The following is a 21972-nucleotide window of genomic DNA, read 5'->3' as shown; positions in this document are numbered from 1 at the left end:
CGACGGACTAACAGTTTTATAGTGTTGACAAAACGCTAATGGCACAGACCACCGAGTGAAACGCCATCGGAGATTTTAATGTTTATTTAAAAATGTGTTATTAAATTTTGTACAAAAATAAATTTTGTACAAATGGTAACAGCTTTTAGCGAGCAAGCGAGGGTTGTATGGAAATTATGGTTATTAACAAAAAGAACATAAAATAGAAAGGTTGTAAAACTTATAGAAAATTTCTTAAAAGTTTTCTTTTTTTTAATGAACCAAAATTTCCATATTACCCTCGTTTGTACAAAATTTAAAAATACATTTTAAAATAAAATTTAACTGTAATGTTTAATTTTAAGAAAAAAATCAGGAATCGGGAAAATCATTATTATTTTTGAAATGAAAATATTCCACGTTATATAAATGGTCTAATGAAAGGGGAATTTAAATTGATTGATTGAAATTGATAGAAAAAACCCAGGAGGAAGGGTCGTGGGTTCGATTCCCACCAGAAGCCTTGGTCTGTCGCTACTGTGGTACCATAATGGACTGCTGTGGTATCATAACGTTTTAAAATTTAAATTTTTGTGCAAAATTTCTTCGAATTTTTTACTAGAGAATTTCGTAGATTGTTTTGTAGAAAATTTCGCAGACTTTTTTAATGAAAATTTCCTAGATTTGTATACCCTACACCACTACTGTGGTACAGGGTATTTTAACTTAGTGAATTAGTTTGTAACACCCAAAAGGAAGAGAGATAGACCCATTGATAAGTATACCGATCGACTCTGAATCATTTTCTGATTCGATTTAGCTATGTCCGTCTGTCCATGTTAATTTGTGTACAAACTACAGGTCGCAATTTTCATCTGTTCGTCATGAAATTTGGTATGGGCGTGTCTTTCGTCCTAGAGACGAAGGCAATTGAAATTGAAAAAAATCGGTTTAGATTTGGATATAGCTTCCTTATATGTGTTCGCCCGATTTGCAGTAATACTGCAATAAAATGGTCATTTGTTAACCGATTTTCTCGAAATTTGGTATGGGCGTGTTTTTCAGCCTAGAGACTATTGAAATTGGAAGAAATCGGTTCAGTAATATTGCAATAATATGGTAATTTGTAAACCGATTTTTGGTAGGAACGATTTTCTTATGACTCCCGACATTAAAGGTGAATTTCATAAAAATCGGTTCAGATTTTTCGTCGAGAATTGTTTTTTATGTTAAGTTTAAAAACGCTTTTATTTTTTTAGAAAATTTTGTCGAAGTTTTATTTTTTTCGAAAATTTCATCCAAATTTTATTTTTATAGAAAATTTTGTCGAAATTTTAATTTTATAGAAAATTTTGTCGAAATTTTATTTTTGTAGAAAAACTAGCCGAACCAGGCCCGTTCCGCTGCGCCTTCTTTAACTCTCTTATATCTTTTAAAGGTGGGGATACTTCGTCATGAATGTGGATATCGAATTCGTGCCACTGTAGCCCATGTCCGCCTATGACGCTGAACGCCTGCGTTCGAATCCTGGCGAGAATTCGGAAAAAATTAATAGCGGTGGTTATCTTCCCTTAATGGTGGCGACATTTGCGAGGTATCATGCCATGTATAGTCATGTAAAAAATTCTCGCCATAGAGGTGTCGAACACCGGTACGCCGTTTGGACTCGGACAAAGGTCCCTTATCCTTGAGTTTAAACTCGATTCGGAAAGCACTCACTGATGTGTGAAAAGTTTGCCCCTTCTCGGTTCATGCGCAAATTTTTACTCTACTCCCAAAGGGTCTTTCTTTACCATATTGGTAAATGTTTCCGGTTTAGGGGGTATTTTGGGGATGGGATGGCCACCCAGACACTTGGCCCTTAAAGTAAATATAAGCTTTGTGCTCTACTCTCAAATACATTTTATATAAGCCTCGAATGGGCGTGATCGGTAAATAAGTTCTGTTTGAGGGTGGGGTGGACTCCATGGTTTTTGTCGCGAAAATGAATATGTCACATATCGCTATGGTCGGTAAATACGTCTTATGAGGGGGGTATTTTGGGGTAGGGCGGCCAACCAAACACATGGCTCTTCAATTGGAAATCAAATTCGTTTTTTTTTCTTGTGATTGTTCTATATATCCTTTTGGAGGGTTTTGGACTGTAAGAGTGCAAAAATATATTTCGAACGAATTGCATTACCAATCTCCGAGATCTGGTGCTTTTGAAAATTAGGACAATGATATGTGCTTTTTAAGGGAGGAATGGTACCTCAGTTATATCGACTCAAATATGGATACCAAATTCGTGCTCCACTCCCAAATCTCTTTACTTTGAGCCATATTTGATCTGATTTTGTATGCTAGATTCGTAATCTACTCCCGAATACCTTTCATTCGAGCCCCACATTGACATGAACGTCCAATATGTCTGTTTGGGGGAGTTTTTGGGGTTGGGGCGGCTCGATGGGTGCTGAGACTCAAATTTTAATATCATATTTGTATTATACTCCCCAATACCATTCATTTCATATCCATATTGTCCCGATCGAGCCACTTTTAATTTTGGGTGGTGTTTAGGGATAAGGGGACCCTCCCTTATCCCTAAACACCACACCACACCACCCCCCCTTCCCATATTAAAAAATTATATGTAATCGGTTTAGCCGTTTTTAAGTCTATACGGAACAAACAAAAAAACACAAATTAATTGTTTTTTATAAGATTTCGTCGAAATTTTATTTTAATAGAAAATTTTGTCAAAATTTTATTTTTATAGAATATTTGGTCGAAAATTTATTTTTGTAGAAAATTTCGTCGTAATTTTATTTTTATAGAAATTTTATTTTTATTGAAAATTTCGTCAACATTTTATTTTTATAGGAAATGTTATCTACAAGGAAATATCGTTATGGGAAATACTTTTCAATTCAGTCTTATATTGTCCCGATCGATAAACCTTAAGATCAGTTCGTGTATAACATAATGACATTGACGGGACTCTTAGAATGCGATTTCTATTTTTCTTAAAATCATGCCTAAATTGTTTAAATGTAAATTTGTTTTTATGGAAACTTTCTTTAAAAATTTGAAAAAAAAATCTAATTTTATTTTGGCCAAGATTTCTAAAAAAAAGTTGTTATGACTAACCATGATAATGTACGTCTAAGAACAAAAGCACTTAAGTACATAAATCCAAATAAATATTTACTTAAGTTTTTGGGACTTTTCAACGTTATTGTTTTCTTATAATTTGTGTTTATATTTCATGTGGTTGTTCGAACAAAATAATTTTCTTTTTATTAACAAAATTGAGCCGGTCGATAATTGTGAACACAAAACAAAGAAAATAAATACAACAAAGTGCAGTGGAATAGTAAAAATATAATAATTTTGTTGATAATTTGCCAGAGAAAGGTGTTGTATGATTTGTTTACACAAAAATAGAAAACAAAGAAGAAATTTTGATTCTTAAAATTTTTCAATTGAAATAAACCAAAGAGAATTTATGCTAAAGAGGATTGCTAATATGAATAATCCATAATGGAGCCATACAAACCAAAGGCAACCGAGAACCGGATGCTAATGATGTCTGTCTTGATGGTGGTGGTGCTTGCCTGTATGATTGACTGGGTGACTGCATCATTAACTGGGACACGGTCATTGGCTGCTTTACTTTCAACATGATTTGATTCCTGGAGTGGATATCTGGAATTTGTTTATTTAATTTTGGCAAAAAATTTAAAAGGAAAATTGAACACTTTTTTTAATTCGTTTAAAGTCGTAAGGAATAACAGATCAATATGATGTGAATAGAAATAAGGAAGCAGTAACATTACAAATACATCAATATTTATTAGTTTATAATAATCTGCTGCTGCCTTAATTTCGGGTTCAATGTATTATCTTCGATATACAAGCAAATTTGCCCATGAACATTTCATTAAGGAATAGGGGCAAACTTCACACATATCAATGAGTGATCTACGATTCAAATTTAAGCTCAATAAAGGGACCGTTTTTTTTATAACCGAGTATGAATGGCACTACGCAGTCGACACCACTTTGGGGAGAATATTTTACATGGTATAGTACCTTAAAATATGTCGCCAGGAATAGAAGGGGATAACCACCATTGAAATTTGTTTCCGATGTTCTTGCCAGAAAATTTATACACATATATAATTTTTTTATTATTCTCAACATCATAAGATAATGGGGGGTATACTCTATAGTTATTCCGTTTGCAACACACCGAAATATCAATTTCTGGCCTTACGAAGAATTCTTGGTCGTCGAAAAATTCTAAGACGATTTAACGATGTCTGTCCTACCGTCCGGAGGCCACCGTAGCTCAGTGGTTTGCATGTCTGCCTATGATTCTGAACGCCTGGTTCGAATCCTGGCGAGATCAACAACATTTGTGAGTAACAATGCCATGTAAAATCTTCTTTTAATAGAGGTGTTGCATTGCGGCACGCCGTTCGGACTCGGCTATAAAAAGCATACCCCTTATCATTAAGCTTAAATTTGAATCGCACTGCACTCATTGAAATGTGAGAAGTTTGCCTCTGTTCCTTAGGGGAATTTTCATGGGCAAAATTTGCAATTTTGTTCGTCCGTCCGTCTGTTGTAATCACGCTACAGACTTCAAAATTGAAATATTAAGTTAAAACTTTGTACAGATTCGTATTGCTTCAACACGCAGGCTAAAACCCCAATTCAATCCGCTCATCAGCTAATTTTATAAGGTGAAAACAGATTATTGAACCATTAAAACGGGTTTCGTGCACTCTGTAAAAGTTCTTTAAGTTCTTGAATTGGTCAAATCGGACTATATTTGGTTATATGCCATATGGTTTGACCTGCCGATTTACGGTCCTAAGACCATAAAAGTTGCATTTCTTGTCCGATTACATTGAAAGTTGGAACAGTGAGTTGCACTAGGACCCCCGATATCCGGTCCGAGCATGACAATATGTAGATATAGCTGCCATATAGCGCATTAATTCTAATCATGGCTATAAACATCAGAAAAAATTTTCAGCGGTGGGTATCCCTACCTAATGCTGACGACATTTGTGAGAAACTACGTCGTTTGAAAAAATGGTATGACAGCCATGTAAAAATTTCTCCCAAAGAGGTGTCGCACTGCGGCAAGTCGGTCGAATTCGGCTATAAATAGGAGGCCCCTTTTCATTGAGCTTAAACTTGAATCGGACAGCACTCTTGGATATGTGAAAAGTTTGCTCTGCCCCTTTTCCTTAATGGAATGTTCGTGGGTAAATTTGCATTTGCCATATAAACCGATCTGCCGCTTTTGGATCTTTAGCCTATAATAGTTATATATTTTGTCCGATTTCGTTGATATTTTAAAAGTTGAGTGAAAATAGGTCCCCCAATATCGAAACCTAATGTGGTACATATCGAATCATATTTATATATAGCTACATCTTAGACCTGTTTGCCGATTTAGGGTCTTAAGCCCATAAACTCTTATTTATGACCCGATTTCGCTGAAATTTACAATTGTGATTTGGACTAAGATCAGATCATATTACGATAAAGCTTTCATATAGACCGATTTCTCGATTTAGGGTCTTAAGCATATAAAAAACGCATTTATTACCCGACTTGGATGAAACTTGGAACAGTGAGTTACGCTAGACCACCCCATATCCGAACCGAGTATTGCCCACATTAGACCCTATTTGGAAATAGTTGTCATAATCATCATCATCATCAAAATCAAAATCTGAAATTTAAATCTGTGACTTGTATAAGGTTTCTCGGTAGATGAGCGAAATATCGTCCAGATTAACCCATATAGGGATATTAATATGGATATAGTAGAGTTATAATAAAATTGTATAAATTCGTCACGGCCGTTTTTACTCGTTTTTCTAATTTTTCTTTTTTATTATTATTTTTTTACTTATTATTTATTTTTTTAATTTTTTTCTTTATTTTTTTTATTTTATTTTTATTTATTTTCTATTTTTTTTAATTTTTTACTTATTTAACTATTTAAAATAGGACACCATGATGTTTTCCGATGAAAAAATTTAAATTTCCTAAAAAATTTCATAAATATAACATACATTTTTTTTTTCATTCTATATTCTATTTTTTCTGGTATAAAGTGTCAACCTTTTTCTAATTTTTTATCATCTGGTAACTTTTTTATACAAGTGTAATTATATATCAATTAATTAACTACATACTTAATTCATTCGTCTGTCGAAATCACGATAGCGGTTGAACGCGTCCCTGGAAGCCGCAATTTTTTCCGATTTAGCTACAATTTTGCACATAGTATTTTGTTATGACTTCCAAGAACTTTGCCAAGTACGGTTAAAATCGGTCTATAACCTGCTATAACTCCCATATAAACCAATCTCCCGATTTAACTTCTTGAGGCCTTACAAGCCGCAATTTTTGTCCGATTTGGCTGAAATTTTGCTTACGCTGTTCTGTTACGACTTCCAACAACATGTGTCAAGTACGGCCCAAATCGGTCTATAACCTGATATAGCTTTCATAAAAACCGATCTCCTGATTTGTCTTCTTCAGCCTCTGGAAGCAGCAATCTTTGGTTCGATTTAGCTTCAATTTTCACATAGTGTTCTGTTATGACTTCCAACAACTGCGCCAAGTACGGTTTAAATCGGCCGATAACCTAATATAGCTCCCATATAAACCGATCTCCCGATTTGACTTCTTAAGCCCCTGGAAGCCGAAATTTTTGTCCGATTTAGCTACAATTTTGCACATAGTGTTATGTTATGACTTCCAACAACAGTGCCAAGTGCGGTTCAAATCGGCTTTTAACTTGATATAGCTCCCATATAAACCGATCTCCCGATTTGACTTCTTGAGCCCCTGGAAGCCGCAAGTTATGTCCGATTCATCTACAATTTTGCACATAGTGTTCTGTTATGACTTCCATCAACTGTGCCAAGTGCGGTTCAAATCGACCTTTAACCTGATATAGCTCCCATATAAACCAATCTCCCGATTTTACTTCTTGAGCCGCTGGAAACCGCAATTTGTTTTCCTATTTGGCTGAAATTTTGCATGCGAAGTTCTGTTATGACTTCCAACTGTGGCCAACAACTTTGAATTTAACATTTTTACTCTACTTCCATATATGTTTCATTCTAGTTCCATATTGTCATTTGGCATTATAAGAAATTAAAATATGACATTTAAATCATATTCTTGGGTAACTATAGGGGACCAAATAAAAATTCACTTAAATCGCTTTCCACCTTTGCGAAATCTTGTGTTTCTGAATATTGGGGTGAAATAGGTGGGCTATATCTTGACATCGCGAAACCACACAGTTTGTGAAATTAATAATCAATACAACCATTTCTTTTGTTGAGACCATATGCAAGTAATAACAACAGAAAAACTTCAAAAATTACTTTTTTAACTATTTAATTTTGTATTTTGAATGAAAATTTTATTCCTAAAATATTTTTAATTTTTTTTTTTTTGAAATTGTTCCAAAAATTGTAAAAATTGAGATAAAGCTAAATTTTAAAATCATATTCGTAACTTACTCCAAAATACACTTTCAATAGCGAGTGAGTGTGGAAATAGAGTTTCTGTAAGATTTTGGCATTTGTAGTTTATGCGAAATAAAAAAGTCCGATTCTGTTTAGCGATGCAAGTAAATTTGGGTTATTTGGTATTATTTGAGATAATACCAAATTTTAACATCATATTCGTACTTTACTCCGAAATATATTTCCAATATACAGTGAGCGTGGAAATAGAGTTTCAGTAAGATTTTGGAATTTATAGTTTATGCGAAATAAAAAAGTTCCATTCTGCTTAGCGATGCAAGTAAGTTTGAGATATTTGGCCCCAAAAAAAAATTTTAGTATGGATTTTGTACATTTTATTTCGACGTTCTCTGTATATGTTTGGTAGGTTTTGGAGTGGGGCTCCCTGTCTGTAAACTCGAAATAACTTTATACCGATATTGATATGCAAACAAAAAATCCTAGCAAGGACAAGGAATAGAGCTGGGAAACTATCGATAATTCGGTATTTCTTATAAAATATATCGATACTATCGTTAGTTTCCCACTACCTATATTTCAAACGAAAACGACATCGTTTTATATAGAAGCAAGGCTAATGCATAGACCGAATAGAACCAAATTTAATAAAGTCAGTTGGAAGTCATGAGAGAAATCATTGTACAAAATTTCAGACCAATCGGATGAAAATTGCGCCCTCTATAGGCGCAATTTATCTTTAATGATACATTCAATTTCGAATTGCTTTGCCGATATTATCGATAGGCAAAATATCAATCGATATTCAGACAGAAAGTTAGATATAGATAATATCGATAGTGTTATCGATATTTTGCTAGCTCTAGCAAAGGACCGTCCGCCTTCAGATGTCAAATCTTAGAAAAGCCTTTTGATTATTCGTTCATATCATAGCATATTCATGTTTAGGGGCCCAATTTTAAAAATAAGTGTTGTCCCCCCTGCCAACTTTACGATTATAAACTTGTTTTAATCAATTTAAATAGTTTTAGGATGGAATCATATCAAAGTTAATTCATAGACTATTATTACTTACCTACGTCAATTCATAAATATTTTAAAACGTTTTTGCACTAAAATTTGTTGAACTGACATTGAATTCTTAGAGCAGTTAAATATTTTTATAATAATAAAACAAATTTTACGACTTGTGTTTTTAGTTATTGATTTCTTAATGTGATTGTAATTGTATACACATATTTGTAATGTACATGTGCATATGATATTGTGGTTCCTGATTTATTTATTTGTTCTCGCTAAATTGATAAAATTCCATGGGCTGACCGAATGTGTAATTGGCTGAGAATGGGTAATACGCACGTCCCTATGTCTGTTGGCATTCAGCCTTTCCGTCATGACGTTATCATCGGGGATGTAAAAAAAATTCTTCTGCTGCTTTGCCATTGTGCCCAAGATAACTATAGCAATCAATGATCATTTAATTTAAGTGCTATAACTTTTTGGAACAAATGAGATTTAATTAAATTCTAGTTTTTTCCTTTTTATATAAGCTTTTTTGTTACATTATTATTTTATTAATTGTTTGTTTTTATTTGCGTTTTCTTTTAGGACCCATGTGCTCGAACAGGAGATGCGCAATCCATACAGTATTTGCAATGTAGACTGCCTGCTAGACACAGTGACCGCTTTGGTGAATGACTGCGATCATGAGTCATTGAAGCGTCTGAAAAATATAGAGCAATATGCATCAAAATGTAAGTAAGAAAAAAGTAGAATCTTAGGTTTTTTAGTTTTTTTTTTATACTCACCACCGAAGGATGGGGGTATATTCATTTTGTCATTCCGTTTGCAACACATCGAAATATCCATTTCCGAACCTATAAAGCATATATATTCTAGATCAGCGTAAAAATCTAAGATGATCTAGCCATGTCCGTCCGTCTGTCCGTCAGCCTGTTGAAATCACGCTGAAACTTTGCACAGGTTCAGGTAAGCATGTTAAGTTCGAAGGTGGGCTATATCGCACTAAATCTTAGGCCCATAAAAGCCACATTTATTATCCGATTTTACTGAAATGTGGAACAGTGAGTTGTGTTAGTCCCTTCAACATTATTTTGGCCCAGATCGGTCCAGATTTGGATATAGCTGCCATATAGACCGATCTCTCGATTTAAGGTTTTGGGCCCCTAAAAGGCGCATTTATTGTCCGATGTCCCCGAAATTTGGGACAATGAGTTAAGTTAAGCCCCTCCACATACTTCTGCAATTCGTTCTATATCGGTCCAGATTTGAATATAGCTGCCATATAAACCGATCTCTCGATTTAAGGTTTTGGGCCCATAAAAGGTGCATTTGTTGTTCGATGTCGCCGAAATTTGGTACAGTGAGTTAAGTTAGGCTCTTCGACATTCTTCTCCAATTAGGCTCAGATCGGTCCAGATTTGGATATAGCCGCCATATAGACCGATCTCTCGATTTAAGGTTTTGGGGCCATAAAAGGCGCATTTATTGTCCGATTTCCCAGAAATTTGGGACAGTGAGTTGTTTTAGGCTCTTCGACATTTTTCGGCAACTTGGCCAAAATCGGTCCAGATTTGGATATAGCTGCCATATAGACCGATATCTCGATTTATATTCTTGGCCCCATAAAAGGCGCATTTCTAATCCGATATCACTGAAATTTGACACAGTGACTTATGTTAGGCTTTTCGACATCCGTGTCGAATATGGTTCATATCGTTTTATTTTTAGATATAGCTACTAAAAAGACCAATATTTTGTTGTACACAATTAAACAATAACGTGTACTTATTAGAATTTGGTCCAAATCGGAACATATTTCGATCTAGCTGCTATGGGGCATAAGGTCTACATTTTTCACGAAAGGTTGTTTACATATATACCCGAGGTGGTGGGTATCCAAAGTTCGGCCCGGCCGAACTTAACGCCTTTTTACTTGTTTTTTAATAAAAAGTCCCAATTTAACCAATTTCAACTTAGGTTAGGTTCTTCTTCTTATACCGACAAAGACAATTTTTGTCCATTGTTATGCCACAGTTATCAGTTATCTATTTTTAATAGGTGCATATTTTTTCAGAGTTTTACTCATTTCTCTTTCAATGTTTTCTATAATTGACTTTTCTTTCTTTTTTCTCTCGCCCCACAGACAAACCACTTGCACAACAGATCTGCCAGCTGCGCATGAATGTCGAGGATTTTGATTTTATTAAAATCATTGGCGCCGGTGCCTTTGGCGAAGTACAATTGGTACGACACAAATCCTCCCGTCAGGTGTATGCCATGAAACGGCTGTCCAAATTCGAAATGATGAAACGACCCGATTCGGCGTTTTTCTGGGAGGAACGTCACATAATGGCCCATGCCAATTCCGAATGGATTGTTCAATTGCATTTTGCCTTTCAAGATACCAAGTATCTGTATATGGTCATGGATTATATGCCTGGAGGTGATATTGTCTCATTGATGTCCATGTATGAGATACCCGAAAAGTGGGCAATTTTCTATACGATGGAAGTGGTACTGGCCCTAGATACTATACACAGAATGGGTTTTGTGCATCGTGATGTTAAGCCCGACAATATGCTGCTCGATCGCCAGGGTCATTTGAAATTGGCCGATTTTGGCACTTGCATGCGAATGGGGGCCAATGGTCTGGTGGTGTCCAGCAATGCTGTGGGCACCCCCGACTACATCAGTCCCGAAGTGCTGCAAAGTCAGGGTGTGGACAATGAATATGGACGCGAATGTGATTGGTGGTCGGTGGGCATATTCCTCTATGAAATGCTGGTGGGCGATACTCCTTTCTATGCGGACTCTTTAGTTGGTACTTATGGCAAAATTATGGATCACAAGAACTCCCTGAGCTTCCCTGCCGAGGTGGAAATCAGTGAAAATGCCAAAAGTCTGATAAGAGCGTTTCTCACGGATCGCACTCAGCGCTTGGGTCGCCATGGCATTGATGAAATCAAAGAGCACCCCTTCTTCCAAAACGACACCTGGAGTTTTGACAACATCAGAGAAAGTGTGCCCCCCGTAGTGCCCGAATTGTCTTCGGATGATGACACCAGAAATTTTGAAGATATCGAAAGGGATGAAACACCCGAAGAAGTTTTTCCCATACCCAAGAATTTTGATGGCAATCATTTGCCCTTTATTGGCTTCACCTATACCGGAGATTATCAGCTGTTGTCCCACAACGACACCGTGGATGCCGAGGCTAAGGAAAACAACATCAACACGGCCAATCACAATCACCGACACAGGCCTTCCAATTCGAATGAAATCAAACGCTTAGAGGCTCTTTTGGAGAGAGAACGCAATCATGCTGAGACTTTGGAGAAACAAGACAAGTCGCTGAGGCAACAGCTCGAGTTGATAACCGGGCGAGAGACGGAGCTGCAAAACATGGCCTCGGAGTATGAAAAGAATCTGGCCATTACCCAGCACAACTACAAAATAGCTTTACAGAAATTTGAGCAGGAAATCGAGCTGCGCAAGAAAACCGAAACTCTGTTAGCTGAGACCCAAAAGAATCTCGACAACGAGCAGAAGATTCGTACTAGAGAAATGAGCAATAATCAGCATCATAATGAGAAGATAATCACGCTGGAGAAGCAGCTCAAGGAAATGGAGGAGAATTTCAAAAACGAAACCGAAAATTCGCAAAAGCTTAAAAAGCAGGCAGCCGAATGGGGTCTGGCCAAACAGGAATTGGAGGCGAAAATTGCTCAACTGCAAGTGCTGATAGCAGGTTTGCAGAATCAAAAGGAATCACTGCAGCAGGAAGTGGCCGAGCTGCAAGCTCAACTGGCCCAGGAGAAAAATTCACGTTCGCAACTGAAGGAACTGCACAAGGAGACGGAGAATAAGCTGCAATCACTGGCAAATGATCTGGAAAGAGCCATAACGCGAGAGCAACAGGCCTACGAAGACAATCGTGTGCTAAGCGAAAAGATTTCAGACCTGGAGAAGGCTCATGCCGGTGTAGCATTCGAATTAAAGGCAGCTCAGGGCCGCTACCAGCAAGAAGTGAAGGCCCATCAGGAAACAGAAAAATCTCGTATGCTTAGTCGCGAAGAGGCCAATCTACAGGAAGTTAAGGCTCTGCAGACTAAACTCAATGAAGAGAAATCGGCTCGCATAAAATCCGATCAAAATTCTCAAGAAAAGGAGCGGCAATTGTCCATGCTGTCGGTGGACTATCGCCAGATACAACAACGCCTGCAGAAACTCGAAGGCGAGTGTCGGCAAGAAGGTGAAAAAGTCTCAGCTTTGCAATCTCAATTAGATCAGGAGTACACCAAGAAAAATTCCCTACTCTCTGATTTAAGCCTTAAGAGTTCCGAGGTGGCCCATCTGAAGTCACGGGAAAGTCAACTGCAAAAGGAGGTAACCGCCTTGAGGGAAAACAAGCGCAAATATGAGGAAGATATGACCGCACTAAAGATCTCCCTCAATAAGGAAATTCTCCAGAAGAAAGAGCTTCAAGATCAACTCGACGCCGAGCAGATATTCTCCCGCCTTTACAAAGCCCAAGCCAATGAGCATAGAGAAGAAATCGAGGAGCGTTGTCGGGAAATACAAGACCTCAAAGAGGAACGTGTTTCGCTCAAGCACCAAGTGCAAGTCGCTGTGGCCCGTGCCGACTCTGAGGCTTTGGCCCGCTCCATAGCCGAAGAGACTGTGGCCGATTTGGAGAAGGAGAAAACTATAAAGGAATTGGAACTGAAAGATTTCATGACCAAACATCGCAATGAAATTGCCGCCAAGGAAGCTTTACTCTCCGCTGCAAAGGATGCCGAATCGGATTATGTTAGGAAATTGAATCAAAAGAACTCAGAATATGATGAACTGCAGCGGCAGAACAAGAATCTCCAGGATGAAATGAATCGAGTCAAAACATCCAAAGAGGAGGATATCTTAAAGCTCACAGAGAAATGGAAGACGGAGATTCTACTGAAACAGGTGGCCGTTAATAAATTGGCTGAGGTGATGAATAGACGTGATACCGATTTGAAACGTAAGTATTGGTTAAAACGAATGTAGTTTGATCGAAGGGCAGGGAGTACATTTGAAATTTTGATGAAATTTTCTATGAAAATCAAATTTCAACGAAAATATCTTGGAAAATAATCTTTTTGGCAAATTAAAAAAAAAAAACCGAAATTTATCAACATTTACTAAAAGTCAAATTTTTAAAAAATGTTCTATGATAAGCAAATGTTGACATCTAAGAAAACCATTTAAAAAAAATAGCTTAGAAATGAAATTTTAAAAAAATTGGACAACGAATTTCGGTGAAATTAAAAAAACAAATCAAAAGTGTTGCGCTTTGTTTATTTGTTTGTTCCAAGTACACTCAAACGCGTCTGAAACGATTTTTATGAAATTTTCACAGATGGTAGAGTTTGGCCCCGGTGAAAAATATTTCATACTTCATTTTGTGATATACGCGAGGGGAACGGACCCTCCCCCTAACCTCATTTTTCAAAAACACTAGATCAAGGAGATGGCTTGATCGATTCAAACGAAATTTTGTATGCCCCTAATGGTAACCCAAAAACTCAAAATTGGTATCAAATAGCCGTGGGGGACGCCCTACGCCAAAACGTACCCAAACGGACATTTTTACCGATTGGGGTAATATGAATATTAAATGAAAGTTATTTAAAAGTAGAGTACGAACTTGATATGACCCCAAGTCCATTCCATGTTGCTGATGGGACGGAGGCCACCATAGCACAAAGGTTAGCATGTCCGCCTAAGACGCTGAACGTCTGGGTTTGACTCTTGACGAGGACATCAGAAAAAAATTTTCAGCTGTGGACATGCCCTCTTAAAAATGTAAAAACTTCTCCCCAAAGAGGTGTCGCACTGCGGCCCGACGTTTGGACTCGGCTATATTTTTTGAGCCTTAATCTTGAATTGGCCAGCACTCATTGATATGTGAGAAGTTTTCCATGTTCCTTGATGGAATGTTCATGCTCAAATTTGCATTTACTGGTTGGGGCAGTATGGGTATCAAAAGAAAGGTCAATCCCATGGCAGCCGGTTGTACCTAACGGATTGACCTAATGGTGTTCTTCACCGGTCAGGGCTGCTACAAAGCCTAGAAAAACAACAAAATAAAGGTTTTTCTGATTGGAATACGAAAATTTGGTGTCTACTTCCAGGGTCGTCCCACCCCAAAATTATGCCGCAAATGGACATGTACACCGAACGGGACAATATAGGACTCAAACGAAATGTATTTGAGAGTAGAGTGCAGTCCTATTCAAGTTTTAGTCCAATGATATGGGGCCTCTTAGCGTGCCGCTTAGCGACATCATTTGTTAGAGAAGTTTTAACAAGGCTAGATACCTTGAAAATGTCGCCAGCATTTGTAAGGGGAAAACTATAGCGAAAAAAATTATTTTTCTGATGTTCACGTCGTAGGCGGACATGCTCACGTCCGCGCCACGGTGGCTAACGTCTGCGCCATTAAGATTTTGAGAAATTTTACATTTTGAACAACTAAGGGTTTTGATTCATCTTATAAAGGAATATTGTTTTAAGCCATTCCTCCCTCCATTATTTTTTATATGTTTTTTCTTTTCAGAACAAAAAGGCAAAACACGTTCATCGGCTGAGTTACGCAAGAAGGAAAAAGAAATGCGTCGCATACAACAAGAGATGCAACAGGAACGTGAGAAATACAATCAATTGCTACTTAAATACCAAGACCTAAACAGTCAGGTCATTGAAGACGGTCACGTGAGTTCTCAATTTTCAATGACAATATGAATTGAATATGTTATGGATTTATATTTTTTTTTGTTCTTTTTCCTCCCTCCATCTCTGTGAGCAGATTAAACAAAAACTTCAAATGGAAATCGATTGTAAGGCAACCGAAATTGAGCAGCTACAATCAAAACTTAATGAAACAGCATCATTGTCATCAGCCGACAATGATCCCGAGGATAATCAAGTAAGTGTGGCGTTTTTCCCAGTTATAACTTGTCTTCCATTGTCTAATAAACTAATCCAATTTTCATGGCAATTCATATCTAACTTGACTTTCTGTATTGTTTTTCTTCTTCTATTTCTATATTTCCTTGGCTTCATCACTTACTCATCTGTTCATGCCCACCCCAAAACATCAAACCATCAAATTTATTGTGTATTTTGGTTACTAAACCAAAATCCTTCCTCATTTATAACAACCACAACAACACAACAAAAATTAAAAAAAAAAAACATCAATTAACTCATACTCTCCATATACTGATACCGATTGACCGACCACATCCATTTCTTCTACTCCATTTATTTTGCTTGTGTGTGCGTTGCAAATGCTTAGAATTCATCTCTGCTTTCACTTACACAGGATTCGGTGTTTGAGGGCTGGTTGAGTGTGCCCAATAAACAGAATATCAGACGCCATGGCTGGAAGCGTCAATTTGTTGTGGTATCATCGCGCAAAATTATATTCTACAATTCGGAAATCGACAAACAGAATACCATTGATCCTGTGCTAATATTAGATTTAAGGTAAGTTGATGACAAAGTAGATAGATAGCTAGCTGTATATACGAGTATGCTTTAAAAAATTTGAATAAAAACTTTAAAACATCTATTACCAATCACTGACTGATGACCGTGCCGAATTTTTGATACCCACCACCATAGATACATTCATCATCCAATTTTATTATAACTCCGCTACCATTACCATTGTTATATCTTAATAGCGGCAGTAAATCTACTTTGTATGGGATTAAGACCCTAAATTAGAAGATCGATCTAAATGGCAGCTATATCTAAATACTGGATTATAACAACTCACTGTTTCAAATTTCAGCAAAATCGGGTAATAAATGCGGTTTTTATGGGCGTAAGAATCTAAATCGGAAGATCGGTCTATATGCCAACAACATCTAAATATACTCCGATTTCAGCCACAATTGCGTCGAATGTCGGGAGTCTTAATACAAATCTCTGTTTCAAATTCCAGCAAAATCTAACTTTAAATGCATCTTTAAGGGGTTCTAGACTCTATGACGGCCGGTCGGTCTTATGGCAGCTATATCGAAATACGCTCTGATGTTTAGTCAAAACCACTGTTCTAACCTTTAGCGAAACCGGGTAATAAATAAAGCTTTTATAGGCTTAAGACCCTAAATCGGTCTATTGAACCATAGACCGGTCGTATTACCGGAGCCTTTTACAACTCACTGATTTGAAATTTAAGCGAAATCGGGTAATAAATGCGGCTTTTAGGGATTAAGACCCTTAATTGGAAGATCGGTGTATATGGCAACTATATTAAAATAAGGTCCGATCTGGACTATATTCAAGTCGGATAACGGGAGCCTTGAAGGAACTACTTAATACTAAATTACCTATGAACATTCCATTAAGGAACAGGGGATACTACTGTCATATCAATGAGTGCAGTCCGCTTAAAGTTTAAGCTCAATGATAAGGGGCCTTCTTTTTTTTATAACAAATCCGAACGGCGTGCCGCATAGCGACACCATTTGGTAGAGAAGATTTAACATGGCATGATACCTCAAAAATGTAGCCAGTATTGGTAAGGGGATAACAACCGTTGAAAATTTGTCTGATGTTCACGCCGGGATATGAGCCCAGGCGTTCGTCGTCAAGCTCCAAAATGTGAGCAAGCTCTTTCTGGGTCGACTACCGCCGGAATGTTATGGCCATTGGTCATTTCAATTCGCCATGGCACTCACTATTTAATCAAGGGCCCGCCTGGCTGCACTGAGGCTTTCCATTCGATACTGCTGCATTTGCATTTGCAGTTCCTTCTATAAAGCATTTCCGCTTTCAGCTGAGCTTCTCTTAATAACGAGTAACAAATCATAGATCGAAACTCAAAGTTCCAACCTGTGTGGAACTTATCCCTTATCCCATAGTTATCCCGATTCTTGCATAAATAATGAGTGCCTATGATGAGTTATTAGCGTGTTTAAATAACCAATTGTCATCATGTTCTCGCGGGATCGGTCCTTTGGACCGGAACGAGCTTGCTTATATATAGGAGGTTGACGCAGATCGCCACCTCCACAACCCACCCGGGATATGAGCGTTGTCCCTAATTTCCATATGAATTTCGTACAATGCCCTCAAAGACCTTTCTCTTGAGGAGCATATAGTTTCGGTCGGTCTACATGTCCGTTTGAGGCTATCTTTGGGAGTGGGCAGCTATCCAGACTCTGGGCCTCAAAAATAACAGATTCATATTTTACTCTCAAAGACAGACGACATGAAGACCTATCGAAGCAATATTGGATTATATCGTCTGTCTTTTGTTTGTAACACCCAGAAGGAAGAGAGATAGACGCATGATAAGTATACCGATCGACTCAGAATCACTTTCTGATTCGATTTAGCTATGTCCGTCTATCAGTCTGCCTGTCCATGTTAATTTTGTACCGGTCGAAATTTTCATCCGATCGTCATAAAATTTGGCACAGGCATGTTTTTCGGCCTAGAGACGAAGCCTATTGAAATTGAAAAAAAAAATCGGTTCAGATTTGGATATAGTTCTCACATTATAATTATAGGGAAGGTGTAGGGTATTATACAGTCGGCACGCCCGACTTTTGCCTTTTCTAACTGGTTGGTCTCTTATATGCTCTTACTCTTCTACCGAAACCTTCAGTTTGAATCTCATATTTTTCCAATGGGCCTACATGTTCATTTGGGGGGTGGGTGGCCCTCCAGACAATTGGCTCCAAATAGAAACATTAGATTCGTATTCTATTCTCTAAGACCCTTCCTTTGAGTCCCAACATAACCCAATAAAGGCGGTGGAATACTTGTCCCGAGTCTTCAGTAAGAACCGCAACCTGAGTCTGTACCAATGACCCAGCTCAGCCATTTGTCGTTAAACTGCAAACAAAGCAGATTCGCAAAGTGAACTTTTAACGACAAATATAGAATTTTTATACCCACCACCGAAGGATGGGGGTATATTCATTTTGTCATTCCGTTTGCAACACATCGAAATATATCATTCCGACCGATATATATTCCAAAATATATTCTTGATCAGTGTAAAAATCTAAAACGATCCGTCCGTCTGCCTGTTGAAATCGCGCTACATTCTTTAAAAATAGAGATATTGAGCTGAAACTTTGCAAAGATTCTTTTTTTGTCCATAAGTTCGAAGATGGGTTATATCGGTTTAAGGTTTTGGGGCCCATAAAGGATGCAGTTATTGTCCGATGTCGCCGAAAATTGGGACCGTGTGTTGTGTTAGGCTCTTCAAAATTTTTCTGCAACTTGCCCCAAATCGGTCCAGATTTAGATATAGCTGCCATATAGACCGATCTCTCGATTTAAAGTCTTGGCCCTATAAAAGGTGCATTTATAATCCAATTTCACTTAAATTTGACACAGTGACTTATGTTAGGCTTTTCGACATCCGTGTCGTATATGGTTCAGATCGGTTTATGTTTGGATATAGCTATTAAAAAGACCAATATTTTGTTATACATAATTGAACAATGACTTGTACTTATTAGAATTTGGTCCAAATCGGAACATATTTCGATATAGCTGCTATGGGGCGTAAGGTATGCATTTTTCACCGGATTTTGACGAAAGGTGGTTTTCATATATACCCGAGGTGGTGGGTATCCCAAGTTCGGCCCGGCCGAACTTAACGCCTTTTTGCTTGTTTACTCTAATTATTTCCATATTTTGTAACGTTTAGCAAAGTATTTCATGTACGTTCAGTAACTCAGGGTGATGTTATAAGAGCCGATGCCAAAGAGATACCGCGCATATTTCAATTATTATACGCTGGCGAAGGTGAAGCCCGCAGGCCTGACGAGCAACAACAATTGGATATGAGTATGCTGAGAGGTGGTGCCGGAGATGAAAGACCGGGATCAATAATACACAAAGGTATGAATCAAATAATACCTCCCTTTTGGTTTTACTGCATGGGAATTCTTAACCAAATTGTGTCCCTCTTTCGTCTCATTTTCCCAGGTCATGAATTTGTGCATATTACCTATCATATGCCTACTGCCTGTGAAGTATGTCCTAAACCCTTGTGGCATATGTTTAAGCCGCCGGCGGCGTATGAATGCAAAAGGTGAGTTTGAAAAGATATCCCCAAAAATAAAATCCCTTTATATAAAAAATTTTGTGATTTTGTGATTTATAGATGCCGCAATAAAATCCACAAGGAACATGTCGATAATAATGATCCCTTGGCTCCTTGTAAACTCCATCACGATCCTCATAGTGCCAGAGAAATGCTGTTGTTGGCCACAACGCCCGATGAACAGAATTTATGGGTATCACGTCTCTCTAAACGTATCCAAAAATGTGGATATAAGGCAAATTCCTCATCTAATAATAATAGCAATAATTCAGATGGTAGTAAAATATCACCAAGGTGAGTATTTCATCTAGTCATCAACATTTTTCTTCAATTTCATCTTTGCGCTTTTGGTGCTCTTTGGAATTATTTTATTTTTCCTTCTATATGTTTTGTACATAATCACATAGAGGTTTTTTATGCTTATAAAAAAAGAATTAAACCATTTTGAATATAAACAAGTTTATTGGCATTGTATATAGACCAATGAACACATAGCAATATCACTGAAGAACTACATCCGGCACGGGATAGCTGTGTGCACAATACAAGCTGGAACTTTGAGGTCCGACAGGTTGCGGATAGTGGAATGCTCTATATGGAGCGGTGCGACAGCAGTCGCGGATAATCAGCGGTATCGAGCGGAGTCTCAGTGAAAGGTCGGGTGGCACCGGCTCTTGCACAAATACTGAGTTCCTATGATGTTCAATATGAAAAGGAGGCGAGTTATTGGCGCCTTTAAATAAATAATGACCACTCTGTTTCCGCGGCGATCGATCCTTTGGACCGGAACGAGCTTGCTCTACTACAGGAGCTTGACGAGTATCGCCACCTTCACATGAAAATGTGGTTACAACAACAACTGAAAAACTACAAATATACCAACTGAATTTCTGTAAAGAGATTCGTTAAAATAAAATTGCAAGCCAAAGCGCGTTCGAGCGAGTTCGGCCGGGCCTAATCTTATAAACCCTCTTTGTATGCAAATACAAATTACCCATAAACATTCCATTGAGGAACAGGGACAAACTACTCACATATCGATGGTGCTGTCCGATTCGAGTTTAATTCCAATGATAAATGACCTCTCTTTTAAAGCTTAGTCCGAACGGCGTACCGCAAAGCGACACCTCTTTTGAAGAAGTTTTTACATGGCATAGTACCTCATAAATGTCGCCAACATTAGAAAATTGAAAATTTGTTTATGATGTTCTCGCCAGGATTCGAACCCAGGCTTTCACCGAACCCAGGCTTTCACGCGAACATGCCATCCTCTGATCTACGGTGATCTCCAGTTCTTGAATGACTTTTTCAAATATATAAGAGCATTAGAAGTCATACAAACGTTTATATTTTCTTTCTAATCGGATAGTTTAAGCAGTGTGTTGTAAACTGAGGCGGCAGCCTTTGCAATGAAGGGCTCAATCGGGTCAATTCTGCACGTACAACTGCCTGTCATGGGATTGAATCGGATAGAAATTGCGCTCTCTAGAGGCTCAAGCAATGAAGTCTGAAGATTGGTTTATATGGCAGCTATATCGGGTAATCAACCGATTTGGATTATACTTGTTAGACGGTTGTTAGAAGTCGAAACAAAATACCACATGTAAAATTTCAGCCAAATCGGATAAAAACTGCATCCTGTAGAGGCAAAAGAAATAAAGATCTGAGATCGGCTTATATGACAGCTATATGAAAACATGGACAATCCCAACCCACCTACACTAATAGAAAGTATTTGTGCAAAATTTCAGGCGCCTAGCGTTACTCCTTCTAAAGTTTGCTTGCTTTTCACAGACGTCAGTCTAAATCTACTCAAATTGTCAAGACCAAGAATATATATATATATATGTACTTTATTTAGTCTGAGATCAATATTGCGATGTATTACAAACGGATTGACGAAATTAGTATACCCATCCTATGGTTGAGGATATAACAAATGATTAAAATATATTTACAATGGTTTAATTCTTCTAAAAATATTCTTTTATACATATTCTTATACTTTATATTAATCATATCGCATTTTATTTATTCTTTACAAAAAAATCAATCATGGTGTTTTTTACATATATAAATGTGTCTCTTGCGTCTTTTCAACAACTTCGAAATCACTAAACATTTTTTTTCATAAATAAAACTGCAAAATTGGTAAATTTTCATAAAAATATTTTTATTCATTTTTTCTTTTATATCCTGCTACTCCTCTCTCTCTCACTCTCTCACTTAACTTGTAATTGTTGTTGTGTCTTCTTTAAAATGTGTGTGTCTTAATGTGTTGCCTCTTCAATTTGTAACGCTCTGGTAACTCTAAATCTACAACAACAACAAAAATGCGCTACA

The 21972-nt window shown here is 37.4% G+C and overlaps 1 protein-coding gene across 8 annotated transcripts in view; it reads left to right on the top strand.

Annotated features, from left to right (window-relative positions):
* The window catches only part of LOC106087157 (rho-associated protein kinase 1), a 67250-nt gene that overhangs the window by 29716 nt on the left and 15562 nt on the right, over positions 1–21972 (top strand). For 6 of the 8 annotated variants that reach the window (XM_013252157.2, XM_013252164.2, XM_013252136.2 and 3 more), the window contains 8 exons: positions 9099–9244; positions 10657–13530; positions 15109–15263; positions 15358–15477; positions 15850–16040; positions 19231–19424; positions 19512–19617; positions 19690–19923. In XM_013252157.2, the coding sequence (XP_013107611.2) occupies positions 9099–9244; positions 10657–13530; positions 15109–15263; positions 15358–15477; positions 15850–16040; positions 19231–19424; positions 19512–19617; positions 19690–19923 (4020 nt within the window). The remainder of the gene's footprint in view (positions 1–9098; positions 9245–10656; positions 13531–15108; positions 15264–15357; positions 15478–15849; positions 16041–19230; positions 19425–19511; positions 19618–19689; positions 19924–21972) is intronic. The other 2 variants (XM_013252141.2, XM_013252149.2) reach the window with 1 other exon arrangement.

Source organism: Stomoxys calcitrans, chromosome 4 (genome assembly GCF_963082655.1).
Source record: "Stomoxys calcitrans chromosome 4, idStoCalc2.1, whole genome shotgun sequence".
Classification (NCBI taxonomy): domain Eukaryota; kingdom Metazoa; phylum Arthropoda; class Insecta; order Diptera; family Muscidae; genus Stomoxys; species Stomoxys calcitrans.
The sequence above is the reverse complement of the archived record's forward strand: the minus strand, read 5'-3'. Positions and strand labels throughout refer to the sequence as shown.